This window comes from Staurois parvus, unplaced genomic scaffold (genome assembly GCF_062004578.1).
Source record: "Staurois parvus isolate SC_StPar_1 unplaced genomic scaffold, SC_StPar_1.0 ptg001193l, whole genome shotgun sequence".
NCBI classification, from domain to species: domain Eukaryota; kingdom Metazoa; phylum Chordata; class Amphibia; order Anura; family Ranidae; genus Staurois; species Staurois parvus.
This window is the reverse complement of record NW_028318989.1, coordinates 593,371-613,664: the sequence shown is the minus strand read 5'-3', so window position 1 is coordinate 613,664 and position 20,294 is coordinate 593,371. Positions and strand designations below refer to the sequence as shown.

Below are 20,294 nucleotides of genomic sequence, written 5' to 3'. Positions count from 1 at the left end.
ATTTAGTGTCATTAGTGCTCTGACACTGACATCTGCCTGCCTGTGCTCTGGTGCTCATTGACGTAATGCAGCAGGACATGCGTCTTGCAGTGTACATGGAAATGAAGACGTTACTTGTCTGTGGAATGTCACTTGCTATAAGATTTGTGCCTCTATTGTACAGTATAACCTCGTCTTATCACTGAAAAGAGCCCTCTTGTTTATCCACAGAAGGGATGTGGACCTGAACCAGAAAAACCTGGGTGGATGGACACCACTCATGTATGCTTCCTACATTGGTCATGATGCTGTGGTGAGCCTCCTCCTGGAAGCTGGGGTAGATGTGAACTGCAGGACCCCCATCGGACAGACCCCTCTGATGCTCGCGGCCAGCTGTGGGAATGAAAGGGTGGCCTATTTTCTAATACAGGTAACACATGCTGAATACCACAAGATATGCCCAAGGCTAAGGCTGGCCATACATTATTCAATTTTCTTGAGAATCTTTCTTTAGATTTATCAAAAACCATATAATAGGAGGTCAAACATAACAACACTTTCAATTGTATACAATTAGGCGAGCCCTTGTGCTACATAGTTGAAGGTAAATCTAAAGGAAATTGGACAGAAAATTGTATAGTGTATGGCCAGCCTAATGCAGGCCATAGACAGGGAGAAAACCTGCCGATTTTTCACAGAAAAAAAAAATCAGCTGATTTTTGGATCGTTAGTGGGGTCGGCAGTTTTTCGTGATTTTGACACTTTTTTTTTTTTTTCTTTTTTTTTTTTTGTTGGTCATGTTGGAAAAAAAATTGGCCAATTTTGTCGTTCGGCCGATTTTCACAGCACTGATGGACAAATTGGACGATCTTTTTACCGATTTTTAAAAAATGCGCATGAGCAGTGACCAGCAAGAAGAAGGAAAAGAAGGAATCTTCTTCTTCTTCTTTCTTCTTCTTCTTCTTCTTTCTCCTTCTTCTTTCTCCTTCTTTCTTCTATATTCTATTTCTTCTTTTTGCTTCTTCTTCTTATTCATATTCTATTTCTTCTGTCAAATATAATAGCGGAGTTCTCTGCAGGGACACCGCTATTGTATTTGCCGGCCGTAGATGGGACAAAGATCAGCCGACTTTTTTTTTTTTAACCAGTGGTGGTAACCTTCAGCCGACTGAACGACCGGTTTTTCGTTTTTCTAAAAAAAAACGGTCGGTTTTCTCCCCGTCTATGGCTTGCATAAGGCTTGCCATACACTATACAATTTTCTGTCCAATTTCTGCCCAATTACCTTTTTTGTTTTACCTTCAACTATGTAGTGCAATGGCCTGCCTAATTGGAGACAATTTAAAGTGTTGTTTAAGTTTGACCTCATATATGATTTGTGGTAAATCTCAAGAAAAATGTTTAATGTATGGCCAGCCTAAGACTGGCCATACACTGCACAATTTTCTATCCAATGCCTGCCCAATTTCTTTTAGATTTACCTTCAACTATGTAGTGCAAGGGCCTGCCTAATTGGATACAATTGAAAGTGTTGTTTAGGTGTGACCTCCTATTATATGGTTTTTGGTCAATCTAAACCAATATTCTCAAGAAAATTGTATAATGGATTACCAGCCTAATGCAGGCTATAGATGGGTCGAAAATCAGCCGATTTTTTTGCCGAAAGAAAAATCGTCTGATTTTCTGTGTGTGTGTGTGTCTGTCTGTCTGTCTGTCTGTCTGTCTGTCTGTCTGTCTGTCTGTCTTGGATTATCGGTCATGTTGGGAAATTTTCAGAAAATGATCATCTCCTCATTGATGGTCAAACCGTACAATAGTTTTTATGCGCATGTGCAGTGACCTGTTACAGGTTATGATTTGCACGGCTTAATCGGCAGAGTTTAGTAATCATTGGTGGTTACCTCTGATATAAGACTGACCGATATTTCATTTATCGAATGAAAAATCGGAATAATTTCGTACCATCTATGGCCTGCATTAGGCTGGCCATATACTATACAATTGTTTTTGCAATTTTCTGTCCAATTTCCTTTAGATTTACCTTCAGCTATGTAGTACAAGGGCCTGCCTAATTGGATACAATTGAAAGTGTTGTCTAAGTTTGACCTCCTATTATATGGTTTTTGGTAAAAATAAAGCAAAATTCTCAAGAAAATTGAATAATGTATGGCCAGCCTTAAGCCGGCCATACACGGGTTGAATTTCAAAAGAATTTTCGTTCAAATTTTGCACCATTAGTGGGTCACAGAAATGGCCAATTTTCAGGTGGCCATCGAATATGAGTGATCAGGTATGTTGGAAATTTTTTCAAAAACGAATGAACTGGGACCCAAGAGGACAAGCTGAAGGTAAGTATGACGTAGGCAGAATAAACGATATATCCAATCCATCATTACTGGTCTACACCAGGGCTCTCCATACTGCGCTCTTTGCTTGCCTTTTATCCAGCCCTTGGGGCACTAATCATCTCACTGATATGTGACCCTATTCTGCCCATTCACACCAACAATGGGGCATCATTCCTGCCAATGACAACAATGGGGCATCATTCCTCCCCTTGATAGCAAAGATAGAGCAATGTTGACTCCCACTGATGCTAGAAAAAACATTTTTATTCCCACTGGCACCGGGCCCCCTAAAGTTTGAAGGACAGTAAACTGGCGCTTTGTTTAGAAAGTCTGGAGACCCCTGGTCTAGACAACCAGAAAAAATGCAGTTGATCTATAATCATTTAAGGTGTCTGTCAAGCAGCCAAGAATAATGTATCTGTAAAGGAAACTGCTTTACTCCGTCGGTCAGTTTGCTAAAAGATTATGCCGTAGCAGAACTCCCAGCACTGATTTAAATCCTTGTAACCCCTATGGCACTATTGCATATTGCAATGGCTAGGTGTCAGCAGGAGGAACCACCAGTCTGAGAAATCGAGTCAGACTGGCACCAGGAGTGATTTTTGCAGTTCCGGATAGGGGGCACACGCGCTCTACCTGTGCTGCCATTGGCTGTCAATCACTGGGTCCTGGCCAGTGATTCCCCGATGGCACCCGATGATCTCAGAATATTACAGACAGGGGAGAGACCTGCGTATAAACAACACAGATCTCTCCCCTGTCAGCTCCTGCACATTGCTTTGTGTGGTTCTGCATAGCAGAGCCTTACAAAGCAGTGTGATTACATTGTAAAGCACACAGTTAACCCTTTGATCACCCCACGTGTTAACCCCTTCCTGCTCAGTGCCATTAGTACAGTGTCCGTGCTTTTTATTAGCACTGATCACTGTATTGGTGTCACTGGGGATGTCAGTGACACCAAGTCAGTTCCCCCCAGTGTCAGAATGCCCTCCGCAGTTCCTATATAGCCGCCATTACTAGTAAAAAAAAAAATTGTATGCTTTATTTATATATATATATATATATATATAGCCATTTTGTTAACGCTATAACTTTCATGTAAACCAATTAATTTACACATATTGGGTTTTCTCTTAGCATAGACTTGTCGCAGAATACATTTTGGCCTAAATTTATGCCAAAATTTGATTTGTAAATTTTCTTTTTTACTGGACATGTTAATCGCAAAAAGTCAAAAATATATATATTTTTTTTTTAATATAAAAAAAAATAAAAACCACACAGGCGATCAAATACCACCAAAAGAAAGCTCTATTTGTCGGGAAAAAAAGGACGTAAATTTCATTTGGGTGCAGCCTTGCATGACCGCGCATATGTTGAAGTAACGCAGCGTCGTATTGCAAAAAATGGTCAGGATGGGGGGTAATTCCTCTGGAGGGTAATTGGTTAAGATAGGACTGGACACTAAATATAGTAAACTTGGAAGTAGAAATTGTAAGAATGGATAAAAATGACCTCCTATCTTTAGCGACAAGCTGTTTCTCTAATATTTTTGTTGTGGTTTTTTTGTTTATTCTACCATAGAAGCATGGGGCTGAGATAGAGGCGAGGGATGCTCGCGGTTGGACTGCTCTCTTTCACTGTACTAGCGCCGGACACCAGCGGATGCTGCGATTCCTACTGGAGAATGGGGCCAATGCAGATGTCAAGTAAGACAGTCCTGTTTATCTGAAGAAGGTTGTACAATCACATTGTAAGCCAGGGGTGTCAAACTCCATTTCATCGCGGGCCGTATCAGCATCATGGTTGCCCCCAAAGGGCTGGTTGTATCTGTAAGACTAGATGTCCAGAGCACCCCACCCCCCATTACATCAGATGTCATGGATCCCACACCCTCCATAACATCACCATGCACCCCCTTTGGGGGCAGAGCTGGAAAGCAGAAAGTGCAGGGTCTGGAGGAGGACCAGAGGAGGTGTGGAGTCAGTTACCAGAGTCTGCTGAATGCTGAGACCAGGGGAGGCAGAGATGAGGGGGTGCTGCAGCTGCACTGAGAGGTGCAGGATTTGGCAGAAGAGTTCTATTCTCCTCTCTGCTGCCAACTGCTAAGACAAGGTAGGGGCGAAGACAAGGGGGTACCTGCAGGAGAGGTGCAAGAGCCACATGAAATGGCCTTGAGGGCCGGATTCGGCCTGCGGGCCTTGTGTTTGACACCTGTGTTGTAAGGTATACAGTCAATTTTGTTTCCAGTGTGCCTGTAACATTGGCATTCTGTTGGATTTTTCCAGGGAGCCGGTGTATGGGTTTACTCCTCTCATTGAAGCTGCAGCCTCAGGACACGAGATCATAGTGCAGCATCTACTGAACCATGTAAGTCCTACAGTGTCCATATGTAATACAATACATAATATAAATTTAAGATACATTGAGATGTTCTGACAATAGGCTGATTCTGAACTCCAGCACTCTTATAACACAAATGACCACAACTCTGTATTCAATAATAAATCAGTTATGTATTTTTTTTTTTTTTTTTGATGCAACAAGTACAATAAGTGTTTCACTTATCAACCTCTTGCATTTCTCTGTACTGCAGAACACTGGGGGAGGGGGAAAGTACAGCCCTGCCAGCCAATCAGGTGTGCTGCATGCAAATGTGTAGACAGAGAACAAGCTTAGGAGGAGAGCGTAGAAGTGAGCAGAAAGATGACCTCATCAATGTACTTTTTCTTCACTGTCCAGTCTGCAGGCTGGGTGCACAGAGTTGTTACTACTGTATTTCATAATGGTAACAAAGAAAAATGATTTCATCCATATGGCTGTGCTGTATAGCAGAGCTGTATAAGTGTCAGAACTGTAGAGACAAAATACAAATCTTTTGGCATGAGAAACAGCTCCCTTATGTCTACTTTGGCTGTGTGTTTAGCTGAATATTTTATTTATTTATTACAGGTACTTGTATAGTGCTGTCAATTTACGCAGGACTTTACATATATATATTGTACATTCACATCAGTCCCTAACCCTCAAGGGGCGTACAATCTAAGGTCCCCTAACTCACATTCATACATACACATACTAGGGACAATTTAGACAGGAGCCAGTGAACCTCCCAGCATGTCTTTGGAGTGTGGGCAGAATCCAGATTATCCGGAGGAAACCCACACAGGCACAGGGAGAACATGCAGACTCCAAGCAGGTGGTGCCATGGTTGCGTTTCAAACCAAGGACCCTAATACTGTAGCTTTGCATGACCTCGGTTATGTTAACCTCTTCGCTCCGGTTGCCGCCCGGCCCTTTTAAGAGTTTCAGAAGCCAGGGCGCGGGGCAGGGTTTTAGAGTCATGTGAATATAGTGATTCGCCATCACGGCGGTCACATGATTGGAAAAGGTCCTGATCGAAAGGGGAGATCGGGACCTTTCCGGGAGTCGCAGACATATGTGCTTGGAGCGCTCAGGGCGGGCGCTCTCAGCACATATGTATTTTCTAATTGCACGCAAATATGCGGCCGCTCGGCATCAAGGCCCAGACACCGAGAAGCTGCATATTTGCGTGCGATCGCATCAAGGGGTTAAAGTAACGCAGAGCCATATTGCAAAAATACATACATAGTGCTTGCTGAAAATACACATGATTTTCCCTTTAGGCTCTGTTCACACCAATGCTTGTTGCAGAAACGCACTACAGTCCGTTTAACATAATTTCCTATGAAACATGTTCACATCTATGCTTTTTTGAGCTGCTGCATTTTTGGAAAGGGTCGGGGACTTTTTAAAAAGCAGCTTTTTTTTTCTCCAATAGAGTTCAATGGAGAATCTGCTGAAATGCATGGTAGTGCGTTTTTGCCGCATTTTGCATTTTTATTATGCCCAGCAAAAAAAAAAAAAAAAATCCACTAAAAAAAATGCTGAACAAAACACAAATTGTGGCATAGACACATGTAGATAAATGCAAGACAAACTGCAAAAAGCACTGCAGAACAGACAAAAAGCAAACTGCATAGGTGTGAACAGAGCCTAATGCAGGCCATAGACGGGTCGAAAATTGGCCGATTTTTCCGTAAAAAAAAAATCGGCCGATTTTCACACCATTAGTGGGTTAAGTGGTCGGCCGTTTTTCAGGGTTTTGGGACATTTTTTTTATCGGTAAAGTTGGAACAAAATCGGCCGATTTTGCCGATCAGCCGATTTTTACTGGCAATGATGGGCAAATCGGCCGATCGTTTTACCGATAAAAATTCTGCGCATGAGCCGTGACCTGCAAGAAAAAGAATTCCAGTCCGCTATTATATTTGACATGAAAAAGTATTAGGACTGCAACAATGTATCTATTTGTATCGGAATAAAAACATCTGTATCCGAAATGGATACAAATAGATACAATGTTGTCACCGCTATACTTTTTAATGTCACCATTGGTGGTAACGTTGGCCTATTGAACGACCAATTTTTTGTTTTTTTGTTTTTTTTTTTAAACGGCCGGTTTTCGACCCATCTATTGCCTGCATAAGAGAGGTTTTCCTGGTTCAAGAAAATGTAAACCTTGCCAGAGACAAGTGTGCATTGCTACATTATCAGGGGCGGACTGGCCATTTGGAAACTCTGGTGCTGCCCGAGGGCCCGGGGTCAGTAGGGGGCCCCATGAGATGCCCCTGGTACCTTTTTCATAGGCTTTTTTGAGTTTGGGCAAGGACACAGGGGCCCCATGATCCCCTATTGCCCGGGGGCCCCATGAGTTGTCAGTCCATCCCTGTACATTACTACCCATGTCATACTAGGAATACCATCACTGGCAACAACTTGCTAGCAATAGGATCCCAAGAAGAAGAAGGCATTCCCCTGCTAGCTGGACTAGCAAGGTGTTCCGCTGCTGCTTCTGATCTGCATTTCCAACAGCGAGAGAGCCATGCTTTAAACGCTGAGCACTCTATTTAGCAATACTGTAGCTGGTATGTTGCTGACAGCAAGAGGATCTCTAGTTTATCCTGAACCTTAAAAAAATTAGGCAGACCAACATCCTGATAACATATATAGCAGAAGGGGAGCAGTAGTCTGGTCTCTCTAGTCTGGTTTTGTTGCTGAATGCCTATGTATTGTGATGCTGTGAGGTCTGATTTCCTCTTACACATAATGTGTATATACAACATACAGTGTTTCTTTTGTTTTTTTGGTAGGGGGTGAAGGTGATGGAAGTGGACCATAATGGAGATACAGCTCGAATACTGGCAGCAAGATATGGCCATTCAAGGATAGTGTCACTACTGGACTCGTATCGCATCCGAGGGTCACGGCCCAATAGCAAGGGATCAGGTATTAATTAATATCTACATTCACCGGCGACTTTATTAGGTACACCTTGCTAGTACCGGGTTGGACCCCTTTTGCCTTCAGAACTGCTTTAATTCTTTGTGGCATAGATTCAACAAGGTGTTGGAATTCCTGAGATGTTTTGGTCCATATTGACATGATAACATCACTCAGTTGCTGCAGATTTGTCAGCTGCACATCCATGATGCGAATCTCCCCTTCCACCACATCCCAAAGGTGCTCTAATGGATGGAGATCTGGTGACTGTGGAGGCCATTGGAGTACAGAGAATTCATTGTCATGTTCAAGGAACCAGTGTAGATGATTTGACCTTTGTGACATGGTGCATTATCCTGCTGGAAGCAGCCATCAGAAGATGGGGACACTGGAGTCATAAATGGGTGGACATGGGCATGTTAATACTAATGAGCATTAAGTGTACCAAGAAAATCTCCCCCACACCATTACACAACCACCACCAGCCTGAACCAATGATACAAGGCAGGATGGATCCATGCTTTTCATGTTTACACCAAATTCTGACCCTACCATCTGAATGTCACAGCTGAAATCGAGACTCATCCAAGTTTCCAATCTTCTATTGTCCAATTTTGGTGATCCTGTGCAAATTGTAGCCTCCGTTTTCTGTTCTTAGCTGACAGGAGTGGCACCTGGTGTGGTCTTCTGCTATTGTGGCACATCTGCTTCAAGCTTGGATGTGTTGTGCGTTCAGAGATGATATTCTGCATACCTTGGTTTGTAATGAGTAGTTATTTTGAGTTACTGTTGCCATTCTATCATCTCGAACCAGTCTGCCCATTCTCCTCTGACCTCAACAAGGCTTTTTCATCCACACAACTGCCCTCACTGGATATTTTTTCCTTTTCACACCATTCTCTGTAAACCCTAGAGATGGTTCTGCATGAAAATCCTTTTTTTTTTCTCTTTTTTTTCTTTCTTTTTTTTCTCTTTTTTTCTTTCTTTTTTCTCTTTTTTTTTCTTTTCTTTTTTTTTCTCTTTTTTTTTCTTTCTTTTTGTCTCCTTTTTTTTCTTTCTTTTTTTTCTTTTTGTTTAAGTTTTTAATAGAATGGTGAAGGTGTACACCATCTGCCAGTTTTTACTGCTGTTTGGGACTCTGTTGAGGGAAATCCCTTCACTTCCTGTTTTCTTGACAAACTGACCAACCTCCTCAAGAAGGCCTTCATGTACTGTTGTATAGGAAGAGGGGGAATGCATAAAGGTCAGATAGAGATCAGACATTTTAGGAGGCAGAGCTTAGACCACGTGGTGGGAAAAAGAAATGGTGGCTTAGAAAAGAGTCTCCTTGTCAAGGATAAAACAGCTATGGGGCTTAGGAGACAGTGATAGACGTTTGGGCTGGTTGCATATTTTATTTATTTTTATTTATTACAGGCACTTCTATAGCGCCATCAATTTACACAGCGCTTTACATATATATATTGTATATTCACATCAGTCCCTGACCATCAAGGGGCGTACAATCTAAGGTCCCTAACTTACATTCATACATGCGCATACTAGGGACAATTTAGATAGGATCCAATTAACCTACCAGCATGTCTTTGGAGTGTGGGAGGAAACCGGAGTACCCGGAGGAAACCCATGCAGGCACAGGGAGAACATGCAAACTCCAGACAGGTGGTGCAGTGGTTAGGATTCAAACCACCGATCCTAGTACTGCCAGGGCGGAAGTGCTAACCATTTAGCCACTGTGCTGCCCATGAAATATAACCGCTTGAAATGAGATTTGTGTTTTTGGTTTTTTTTTTTTAACTAAAATTTCTCATGTTTTCAGCCCATCAAGAAGATCTCAGCTCATCTGATGAGTCTTCTTCCACCCCCTACCGGCCAAGACCACAGAGGAAGACCAAAGGTCCTAGCATTCATGACGGGCCTCAAGCCTTGGCAAAGATCACTGGCGGTGGAAGTGCACATAGCCGGGCTGGATACGGTGTGTAGATAATGGACACAGGCTGGATACAAGCTTGGCACAATCCAGGCTACTGATATCTCTGCATAGAGAAATGCTTCACTACTTTCAGTATTGCCAAACCTGTGACACCTTTTGTTTAAAAAGGTCAGTTGCATTTTAGTTCTTAACCTCTTGCCGTCCACCTGGTGTTTATAAACGGCAGGGCGGTGGCAGTCCAAGGTCGGGTTGCCGTTCCTAAATGGCACCCGCCTTTTCTAGCTGTGCGCGCTCCCTAGGAGCGCGCACCACCGCGATCCGGTGTCCGCTGTGTCCTCCGGACACAGTGAAACACCGATCGTCGGACGGGACCTCTGTACGAGGTCCCGATCATGTGATCACTGATTGGCGAATCAGTGATCACATGCAAAGTAGTAAGCAAGATGTCACTTGTGACATCATTGCTTACTACGTGTGAAATCTGTGAATGATCACAGAGGTCACATGGTACAAGGCTATTCACAACAGCCTTGTACCATGTGACAAGCTGTGACCAATCACAGCTCACTCAGTATTTCTCAATGACTGCAAGAATGCAGACAGAGAGAAAGAGAAATGATTGCTTTTACATCCTATATGGGTGTAAAAGCAATCAGTGTAAAAAAAAAAAATCTTCATCACCCCCCACAAGTAGTACAGTGTCACCATGGTGACACTGTACTGCTAGGGTGACAGTATGTAAAAATAAAAATAAAAAATAATATAAAAAAAAATAAAATAAAAATGTAAAAAAAAAGTTTAAAAATTATAATGTTTGGTTATAAACTAATTTGGATTTTTTTTTTTTTACTAAAAAAATAACGGAATAAATTTTGGCCAAGATTTAGGATGAAATATTATTTATTTGCAAAATTTTATAAAAAAAAACACTTTTTTTCAAAATTTTTGGACATTTTCATTTACATAGTAAAAAAAATAAAAATCCCAGCGGTGAATAAATACCACCAAAATAAAGCTTTATCTGTCTCAAAAAAATGGTAAAAAATTCATATGGGTACAGTATTGCATGACCGCGCAATTGTCATTCAAAGTGTGATAGCGCTGAAAGCTGAAAATTGCCCTGGACAGGAAGGGGGTAAAAGTGTCCGGACAGGAAGTGGTTAAAGAAACGGGCATTAAATGCCTGTTCCCGCCAATTGCAGTGGGATATGATTTTGAACATCTTCCCACTGCATAGACAGTCCAAAATCAATGTTGGCTAATGAGAAAAGTTCACACCATGGTGTTGCAGTGCAGTGATAATAAAGTACAGCAAGCTGCATTTTTTCCCGCAGTGTAAACGCACATAAACTGAACACATGTAAACACGACTCTTGGAACGAAAAACAAGTTTGGTTCCTTTTGATGACTTGTCCTTCCCGATGCCAAAAACACATAAAAAATAGCCTAACGTATGAAATAATCAGCTGACTGCAATATTAAACTCTTCTTCAGCACAGTCCCTGCAAACATGCTGCTTTGTCATCTAGCTTCTGACCTTTTCCAGGAGAAGTGATGCTCAATGTCATCAGATCCACGTCACCTATGACTTCATGAGCACACCTAGTGCTGTGTCATCACATCTTTTTAGCATTCCTTCTAGGAATGTTGAATAATCGTGTCCCCCACCATATGCTGTGGTTCTGTGGTCCTTCACTGCTGTGTCATGTGGCAACATATGGGCTAAAAAGATGGAAACACAGCACTACCTGGGGACACAATTTCCCGATGCTTCTGGAATTGTAGAATGCCAGAGAGTCTGGCAGAGAGGCTGCATTAGTGAAATGTATGAAGAGAAGGTATGAGAGGGAAATATTGCATTTATTATTATTATACAGGATTTATATAGCGCCAACAGTTTGCTCAGCGCTTTACAATATAAAGGGAGACAATACAGCAACAATACAGTTCAATGCAAGAGGGATAGGAGGGCCCTGATCCTGGGAGCTTACAATCTAAGAGGGAGGGGCTAGTGGTACAAAAGGTAAGAACTGTGGGGGATGGACTGGTAGGAGGAGTAGAATATTCCATTATTAGCTGAGGGTGGGATAGGCTTCCCTGAAGAGAGAGGTTTTCAGAGATCGCCTAAAAGTGGGCGGAATAGGCAATAATCGGATAGATTGGGGTAGAGAGTTCCAGAGGATGGCGGAGGCTCTGGAGAAGCCCTGGAGACGAGCATGGGAGGAGGAGACAAGGGAGCTAGAGAGCAGGAGGTTGTGGGAGGAGCAGAGAGACTGGTTTGGGTGATATTTGGAGACAAGATTGGTGATGTAATTTGGGGCAGAGTTATAAATGGCTTTATATGTTAATGTTTTAAATTTTATTCATTGGGCAATGGGAAGCCAGTGAAGGGAGTGGCAGAGAGGGATTGTAAACAATTGACACCATAAATGTAACAAACAATAGGTGTTGTGGGGGTTCCCCACCCACCCCAGTTGCCTACGTACCTCTTTGTAGGACAAGTCACTGCCTGCTCTTTGCAGTCATCCTCTCTGGACAACAATCCTCTTTCCCTATGGCTGCACCTGGGCTGCGAGGTCTCATAGACTTCTAAAGGAACATGTTCTAAGAATCTCCCTTGGTAAATTATGACCCTATTCAAGTCTGAGGGCTTACTGTGTAGGCAACCAATAAATAAACCAGTATTTGCAAATGCATTTGTAGTAGTAGCAGTAGCATAACAAGTAGAGATGAATTTCAAATCACTCTGAGGTTGGATATCTGTATTGGATGAAATCATTTCTTTACTCCTCAGATGATCAAATTTGTCCTTGTGTGTTAGGTCACGCAGCATTAGCAGCAATTTCACCCCATATTTTATTTATTTATTTCTCTTTTATTAAGAGATTGCAGAAATACAATTAGAACAGTCAAACAGACGACATTTCATAGAGTATCCATATGACAGACAGTCGGAATTCCACATCCAAGCAACAATCTTAATATGACCCATTAGCAAATTATTATTATTATTATACAGTATTTATAAAGCGCCAATAGTTCGCTCAGCGCTGTACAGTACAAAGGGGGACAGAACAATACCAATACAATGCAAAATATGAGGGAATTGAGGGCTCTTTTGAGCTTACAATCTAGGAGGGGGGGGATGGTGGTACAGAAGGAGAAAGCTGTGGGGGATGGAGTGGTAGGAAGAGTGGAGGAGGTTGGCAAGTTAGCAGGGGGTGGGGTAGGCTTCCCTGAAGAGGTGGGTTTTCAGGGTGCACCTAAAAGAGAGGAGAATAGGTGATAATCTGATTGGTTGGGGCAGGGAGTTCCAGAGGATGGGTGACACCCTGGAGAAGTCCTGGAGGCGGGTGTGGGAGGAGGAGACCAGGGAACTAAAGAGAAGGAGATCTTGTGAGGAGCGGAGTGTGCGTGCTGGGCGGTAAAATGAAACAGGCAAGTTATTCTGATCCCAGACATGGATCATATATGAGTTAGAGATAATAACCATTTATAGATAAAAAATAGTAACCTAGCCCACGAGGGACCAGACATATCATGAAACCTGATAGCATTACCCCATATTTTAATACACCGTTTCACCCCTTGTGTCTTTTAAAAGCTCTTTTTTTTTTTTTTTTTGTACCGTTCCCTTCACCACCAGGCCCTCCTCAGGGGTATGTTACTTTTAACGAACTGGATTATGAGGCAGCAGGGTCGGACAATATGCGCTATCGGGATGTCACTTCCCCTATCAATGACCATGATGTGGAGAGCAACGGGAGCAGCAAAGGTGGGTGCTGATGCAGATGGTTTAAGATAGAAGGAAAACTATAGTATAAGTTAAGTAAGCTTCTATTTATCTGTTGTATTGTATACCTAAAAAATTATTTTTCTTAATTTGAATATGACACTTTCTTTATTGTGCTCCCTATGTAAGAGGGATGGATATATGTGTGTGTGTGTGTGTGTGTGTGTGTGTGTATATATATGTGTATATATATGTATGTATGTGGAGACATATATATATGTGTGTGTGTGTGTGTGTGTGTGTGTGTATATATATATATATGTGTGTGTGTGTGTGTATATGTATATGTGTATATATATATATATATATGTATGTATGTATGTGGATATATATATATATATATATATATATATATATATATATATATATGTATGTATGTATGTATGTATGTATGTATGTGGATATATATATATATATATAGTGTTCACCCCTGAATGGGTGCTGAGAATATGCCAAGCTCCCCATTGCCAGTACCAAGGCTGCCAGTCCAGTCACATCCACGCCAATATACCAACAGAAGCTTGTCAGCTGCTATAAAAACTTGTTAACCACAACCTACAGCTGCTACCTCCTCGCACTCTCATGTAAATCGTGTTCTGGACAGAATATCTATAACATGGCATATTGGTATAATTAACACTACACCATGTTATAGATATACAATAATAATGGCTCAGTCTAGGGCAGCCTTTTTCAACCAGGGTGCCTTGGAACCATGGGGTTCCTTCTGGGTTCTTCAGGGGTGCCTTGGCAAAATGCCTAAAAATTGCCCCAAATTTATGTACAAGCCATCGGTTTTTGTTACACAAAGCCGCAGGTTTTCATTGTGCAACATGACAACCCTGGGCACTGTGCAGGCCAGCATCCCAGCAACGGCTGATGTCAATGGTTGATAAGTACATCAAGCACATGCACAGCATTCTTGTTTGACCCCTCCCTATGTCAGCAATAGGGTCACATTAGCTGCATGGGGAAGATAAAATGAGAAATAAGACATGCTAGAATACTAGTAAGTACCAGTGAGCAAAAGTGTATTTGCTTTGAAAGTATTAATCACCTCTAAAGTCAGGTGTCCTATGTGTGTGGATGCTACTGCAATATGTATAACTATTATTTTAGGGGTTTTTTTACCCTTTTTAGAAGGGGATGCCTTGAGATTGTCCATACTTTTAAAGGGTACCTTGGCTGGAAAAAGGTTGAGAAACACTGGTCTAGGGGATGTCTTTTTAATATTGCTGAAGAACTTGAATGGGAGAGAGGTTTGGGGATAACAGAATACTCCAAAATGATAATCGCAAACAATGGGAGGACAATCTTCTTAGTAGAAAATCCTTACAGGAGCAGGCACACACTACATTCCCAAATCAGGTCTCACTCACTATGTCCCAGGAGCTATCTGCCACCCAGCGTCCACAGATCTTCAGCAAGGGACGTAAAAGATCCTTCTCCAGACCAGGACTTCAGGATAGTGCCCTCTAGCAAAATCCATTAGCATTTCCTCCAGGCCGAAGCTCAGCTCCTGCTCAATCCCAGAGTGCAATTCCTGTCTCACTAGCTATCCCCCAGGGGCAGTAGCCCCAGGAAAACTGGAACCTTCTCTGGAGAGGAAAGAACACTCTGGAAAGGCCTCCTAACCATTTATCACCTCCCCGGCCACCTCCTAGATGTCTCCTTCCAGGTATTAACTGGAGCATGATAAGTATTCATGCTGGTCATTTGATTTCTTCCACCTGCTTCTTGAAGCTTCAACAATATTGGGCAGGGGAGAGGCAAACACCCCAGCTAGGAAACCCTGACTAGACAAAACCAATCAATTACTGCTTCACTGACTACAGTGAAGACAACAATTACATTTACCTTAGCAGCCTAGAGCAGGGCACTACAGATATACAGTAATACCTTGGTTTACGAAGTTAATTCCTTCCACGACTCTGGTCACCAACCGAATCAAATTTTCCCATAAGGTTCAATGTAAGTAAGGTTAATCCGTTCTGAACTTTTGTTTTGTTTTTGAACCACAAAAATATGAAACAAAGTACAGTATAGTATGAAGAGAGAGAACACAAACCTTGCTTGAGACAACTTCTGGTATAGAGGACAGGAAGGTGCGTGGGAGGCGGTTATTGTTCGGAGGGAGAGTCCCCCTCCATAAGGACATTGGGGAGATCTCCTTCAGGGGTTTCCTCTGTTCTTTGTATCTTAGCTGCAGGCTCAGTTTTGGTGAAAAATCTGTCCAATGTCACTTGTCTTCTACGGGGCTACATAACCCTCTGGAAATGAGAGACCATGTTATCGTTCATCGGATTCAACACTCTGTTAGTTCCAGTTATGTTGGGGTGGTGCTTCTGGTCACCTTCATTACCACTCTGCACTTTCTTTTTAACAACATGCTTGCTGTGCAGATTCTTGTCATCTTCATTCCCGCTCTGCACGTTTGGGTCACCTTCATGTCCGCTTTGCACGTTTGGGTCACCTTCATGTCCGCTCTGCACGTTCGGGTCACCTTCATGTCCGCTCTGCACGTTCGGGTCACCTTCATGTCCGCTCTGCACGTTCGGGTCACCTTCATGTCCGCTCTGCACGTTCGGGTCACCTTCATGTCCGCTCTGCACGTTCGGGTCACCTTCATGTCCGCTCTGCACGTTCGGGTCACCTTCATGTCCGCTCTGCACGTTCGGGTCACCTTCATGTCCGCTCTGCACGTTCGGGTCACCTTCATGTCCGCTCTGCACGTTCGGGTCACCTTCATGTCCGCTCTGCACGTTCGGGTCACCTTCATGTCCGCTCTGCACGTTCGGGTCACCTTCATGTCCGCTCTGCACATTCTTGTCACCTTCATGTCCGCTCTGCACATTCTTGTCACCTTCATGTCCGCTCTGCACGTTCGGGTCACCTTTATGTCCGCTCTGCACGTTCGGGTCACCTTTATGTCCGCTCTGCACGTTCGGGTCACCTTCGTTACCCCTCTGCACGTTCATGTCACCTTCGTTACCCCTCTGCACGTTCAGGTCACCTTCGTTACCGCTCTGCACCTTCGGGTCACCTTCGTTACTGCTCCACACTTTCTTCTTACCACCATGCTTGCTCTGAATTTTCTTTGGAGTCATACTTGATGTCCAGTACAGTATGTGCTAAAAAGCACACCAAAAAGCTTCTCAGTACTGTAAGTGTCTTCACAGTACACTTTCAGTGTCTGTCTGTGACTGCGTTTCCGCCTACATGAAGTCAGGGCCAGGTGTCAGAGCAAAGAAGATGGCCACAGCTTGTGTTCGCGAACCGAGTTGTATCACTTTATATATTTTGCCATTTGTAAAAAAACATAACTTTATTAGTTGCGCTGTTTTATTGCCGCACATTGTTATTTTTTTAATGATGGATCAGTATTAACCTTGTGATGGTATTGTGTTTTTCAGAGGAGGGAGGTGTCGGTAGAACACGAAGCAGTAGCAGTGAAGGTGTGTCTCTGAACACTGGTGTGAGCAGCGAGGCCTCACTTGAGAGCAATGAGGTACGGAGATACTTTCACAGCAAGCATGCTAATATTCTTGTTCTTTATACATCGTACAGAAAAAAGTAAGAGGATACTTGTTCAGCTTTGTTGGAGTGGTCCTTTTCATGCTGCATTGGTAACTTTTCCAAGAGAGTACATGATGTCTCCACTACTCCCACAGACACTTCAAGGGAATGTATAGTGGTTCTGTACATTTTTTCTTTAGTTTGCTCAGTACTAAAGAAAATGTTTTTTTTTAATCTGGTAAATATAGCAATGAGCCTGTTAAAATTTTTGATTTGTGCTTTTGATGCAGCAGGTGGCGCTTTAGGCTCGGTTTCACTTTTTGCACTTTTTTAGCTCAGGTCTTGACATTTCCACTCACTTGCTCGCCAATGATGAGTGGAAATTATGGTGGGGGTGAGTGTGTCCCCCACGGCCCGTCTTGCTGAGCAGGCTCGGAGCTCAGGTCGGATCTGCCATTGGCACTGGGAGCCGTCAGACTGCTCAATAGTTGAGCGCAGTGAAAGCAAAGCAAGGAGTATGTGTTGTGCTCTCTGCCTCCCCCTAGAGTGCAGTACCCGGATCTGTGAGTGAACAACAAAGTACTGCAACTTTTTATGGGGGGAAGGGGGTGTATGTGTACATGTGTGTGTGTGTGTGTGTGTGTGTGTGTGTGTGTGTCTGTATGTACACGTGTACATGTGTCTCTGTACATGTGTCTGCATGTATGTACATGTATGTGTGTATCTGTACATGTGTCTGCGTGTGTGTGTGTACATGTGTCTGTACGTGTGTATTTCTGTGTATGTACTTGTATCAGTGTGTATGCACGTCTGTATGTGCCTGTGCGTGTGTGTACAGGTGTCTCTGTTTTGTTGGTGGCGAGTAACTGTAAGGCCTGGCTAGTAGCTCAGGACTTGAAATTTTAAGCCCTGTCTAGCTCAAATGAAACAGTAGGCTGAATTTTGCAGATGATGTAAAATCCCTTTGTACACAGTTTGTGGTGTACGTTTGGCTTCCAAAAGGTTCCAAAATATCATAATTAAGTTACCATCAGCAAGCCGGGGTCTAAGTATCATAAGATCAATGTTTGACTGTCTGATGACCTTTATTTATATAATATATATAATTGATTTTTATAAGTTGTTTTACAAGAGCATAACAATAGGCACAACAAAGAAAAGGAGGCATTCACATAATGTCTGCATGTGGCAAAGGAGAAGTCAAGTGCAATGGAAAAAAATGCAATCCTCTAGAAATAAAATGAACAAGCGTTAGCGATTTAATATGTTCGGATGTGAGCAGTGTTTGGTGCGGGTGGCAGCAAGGGAGATATGTTTTTATTGCCTATTGGAAGATTAAGTCCCCGGTCACGCCGGGTGTGACTTGGCAATGCGATTTGCATGCCATGCGACTTACAAATTGCATGGCAAGTCGCACCCTATTGTCCGTAATTACAGTGGTCCTATTGGTGTGGTTCCGACTTGGTCGGAGCCACACCGATTTCTAAAGTAGTACATGCACTACTTTTGGTGTGGCTTACATAGACATCTGTGTCAAATGTCTTGCAAATCGCACTTCATATCGGCATGTCATCTGACTTTGAAATTGTGCAACTTACAGTGAAGTCGCACGATTTCAAAGTCAGGATTGGTGTGACCGGGGGGTAAGGGTGGTATGGACTTTATAAGGGAAGGCCTCGGGTTGTACCAGAAACACCTCCTGCGCTCTAGGACTCAGAACAAGGATGGAAGGGAACCTTGAAACCGTTCCACCAGTGCATGGAAGGGTGTGCAGCTCTAGAACAAGGCTGGGGAAGCCCGATCGACACTGTAAAGTGAAGCAAAAAGAGAGCACACCAACCTTGCGCATGACCTCTGTAAACTGATTTTATTGAATAAAAAATATACTCACAAACAAGGGAGTATAACAAGCATTACAGATCCTCAAAGGAACTTGGAAGTTTAGACCCAGTGCAAGTCACATCACAAGGGTAGATTCTCAAAGTGAGGCTGACATGTTTCGAAGGGGGACCCTTCTTCATCAGAGCTAACTACATTGCTTGTTATACTTCCTTGTTTGTGAGCATATATATATTTTTTTTTTCCAAAAAATTTTTTATTGAAATATAATCATTGAGTACAGATGATACAGTACAACATGTGGTACAGTAATCCAATAGTATAATCAACATACAAAGAGAAAATGGCTGAACATCCTGTCAAATATAAGCTCCCAGGAGCAGGGCCCTCTAATCCCTCTTGTATTGTTGCTGTATTGTTACTGTACTGTCTCCCTCCTTAATGTAAAGCGCTGAGCAAACTGTCGGCAATATATAAGTCCTGTATAATAATAATATACTCCAAACACAGCTGCACTTGATTTTGTTCTCTCTTCCCTCCGTCCTCCCCCCCCCCCCCCCCCCCCCCTTGTTTTAAAACTGTGTGAAATGTTAGCTTCCGATATTCTTATGGACAATCGAATTGGAAAGCTCGCATGACATAATGCGGTAGATATACAATCTGACCCCACATAGGATCAAGCCAATGTATAGGCAAGTTGAGGGATTCTACTGAAGCTGGGCCTTAAATAAACTTCCTGCACTGTGGCCAATTCCTTCCCTCAGTCAGTACTTTGTGTCCGGTCTTTCCCCCCCAAAATGATTGGAGTAGGAGAAAATAGGGAGAGAGAGGGGGCAGATAGAAAAGAAAAAAGAAAGGAAAGGGGAAAAAAAATAGAGTATATTTTTTATTCAATAAAATCAGTTTACTGAGGTGATGCGCAGGGCTGGTGCACTCTCTTTAGGCCTCAGGTTGTGGCAGTGAGAAAGGGAACAATAAGGGTTGCTAACAAACGTGCACCAGAACAAGTGATGGGAAAGGGAGCAGTAGGAGGATAAAGCTGGTGTTAAAAGGTTAGACAAGGGGAATTGGTGGAGAGAGGGGATTGTTGGGGGGGCTAGGTGTGGGGTCTGGCTGGGAGCCTCCAAAAGTAGGATCTACTTAAGCCTTGCAGTGAGAGTGGGAACAGGGAGGGCTCAAGGTGGCATTTTGTAATCAAGCCAGGATGAGCATATTTTGAGAAATTTGGATTAGGAATCGTTCAGTATCTCTCATTAGTGCCCATCACTCTCTGCTTCACCTCCATTTAGTTCAAGGCAGGTTGTCACTAAAGTTTAGCTATAGTCAGTCATGTAGCTAAAAAAGATAAGTTATTTGTTTCCTTCCATACTTTGCAAGAACAGAGTTTGGTTTGTTGAGTAGGATCTAATAATGGTTACAAATCAGATTTGATTGATGATTCTGATCAAGTTATATACTCTTATCCAAAGCTTTTGAACCCTGGGATTTTCCACCAAATGTGGTAGCAAGTACCCTGTTCCCAGCATCCCTGAAAGCATAGTATGGAGTTGTTGGGAGTGAACTTAGCTATGCGGTCTGGGGA

At 42.8% G+C, this 20,294-nt stretch overlaps 1 protein-coding gene across 1 annotated transcript in view; it reads left to right on the top strand.

Moving 5' to 3' along the window:
* ANKS3 (ankyrin repeat and sterile alpha motif domain containing 3) overlaps positions 1–20,294 on the top strand; it is a 58,644-nt gene that overhangs the window by 13,211 nt on the left and 25,139 nt on the right. The window contains exons 3-9 of the mRNA XM_089659978.1: positions 211–409; positions 3,912–4,036; positions 4,616–4,697; positions 7,502–7,637; positions 9,451–9,606; positions 13,211–13,339; positions 16,771–16,865. Coding sequence (XP_089516104.1) covers positions 211–409; positions 3,912–4,036; positions 4,616–4,697; positions 7,502–7,637; positions 9,451–9,606; positions 13,211–13,339; positions 16,771–16,865 — 922 coding nt within the window. The remainder of the gene's footprint in view (positions 1–210; positions 410–3,911; positions 4,037–4,615; positions 4,698–7,501; positions 7,638–9,450; positions 9,607–13,210; positions 13,340–16,770; positions 16,866–20,294) is intronic.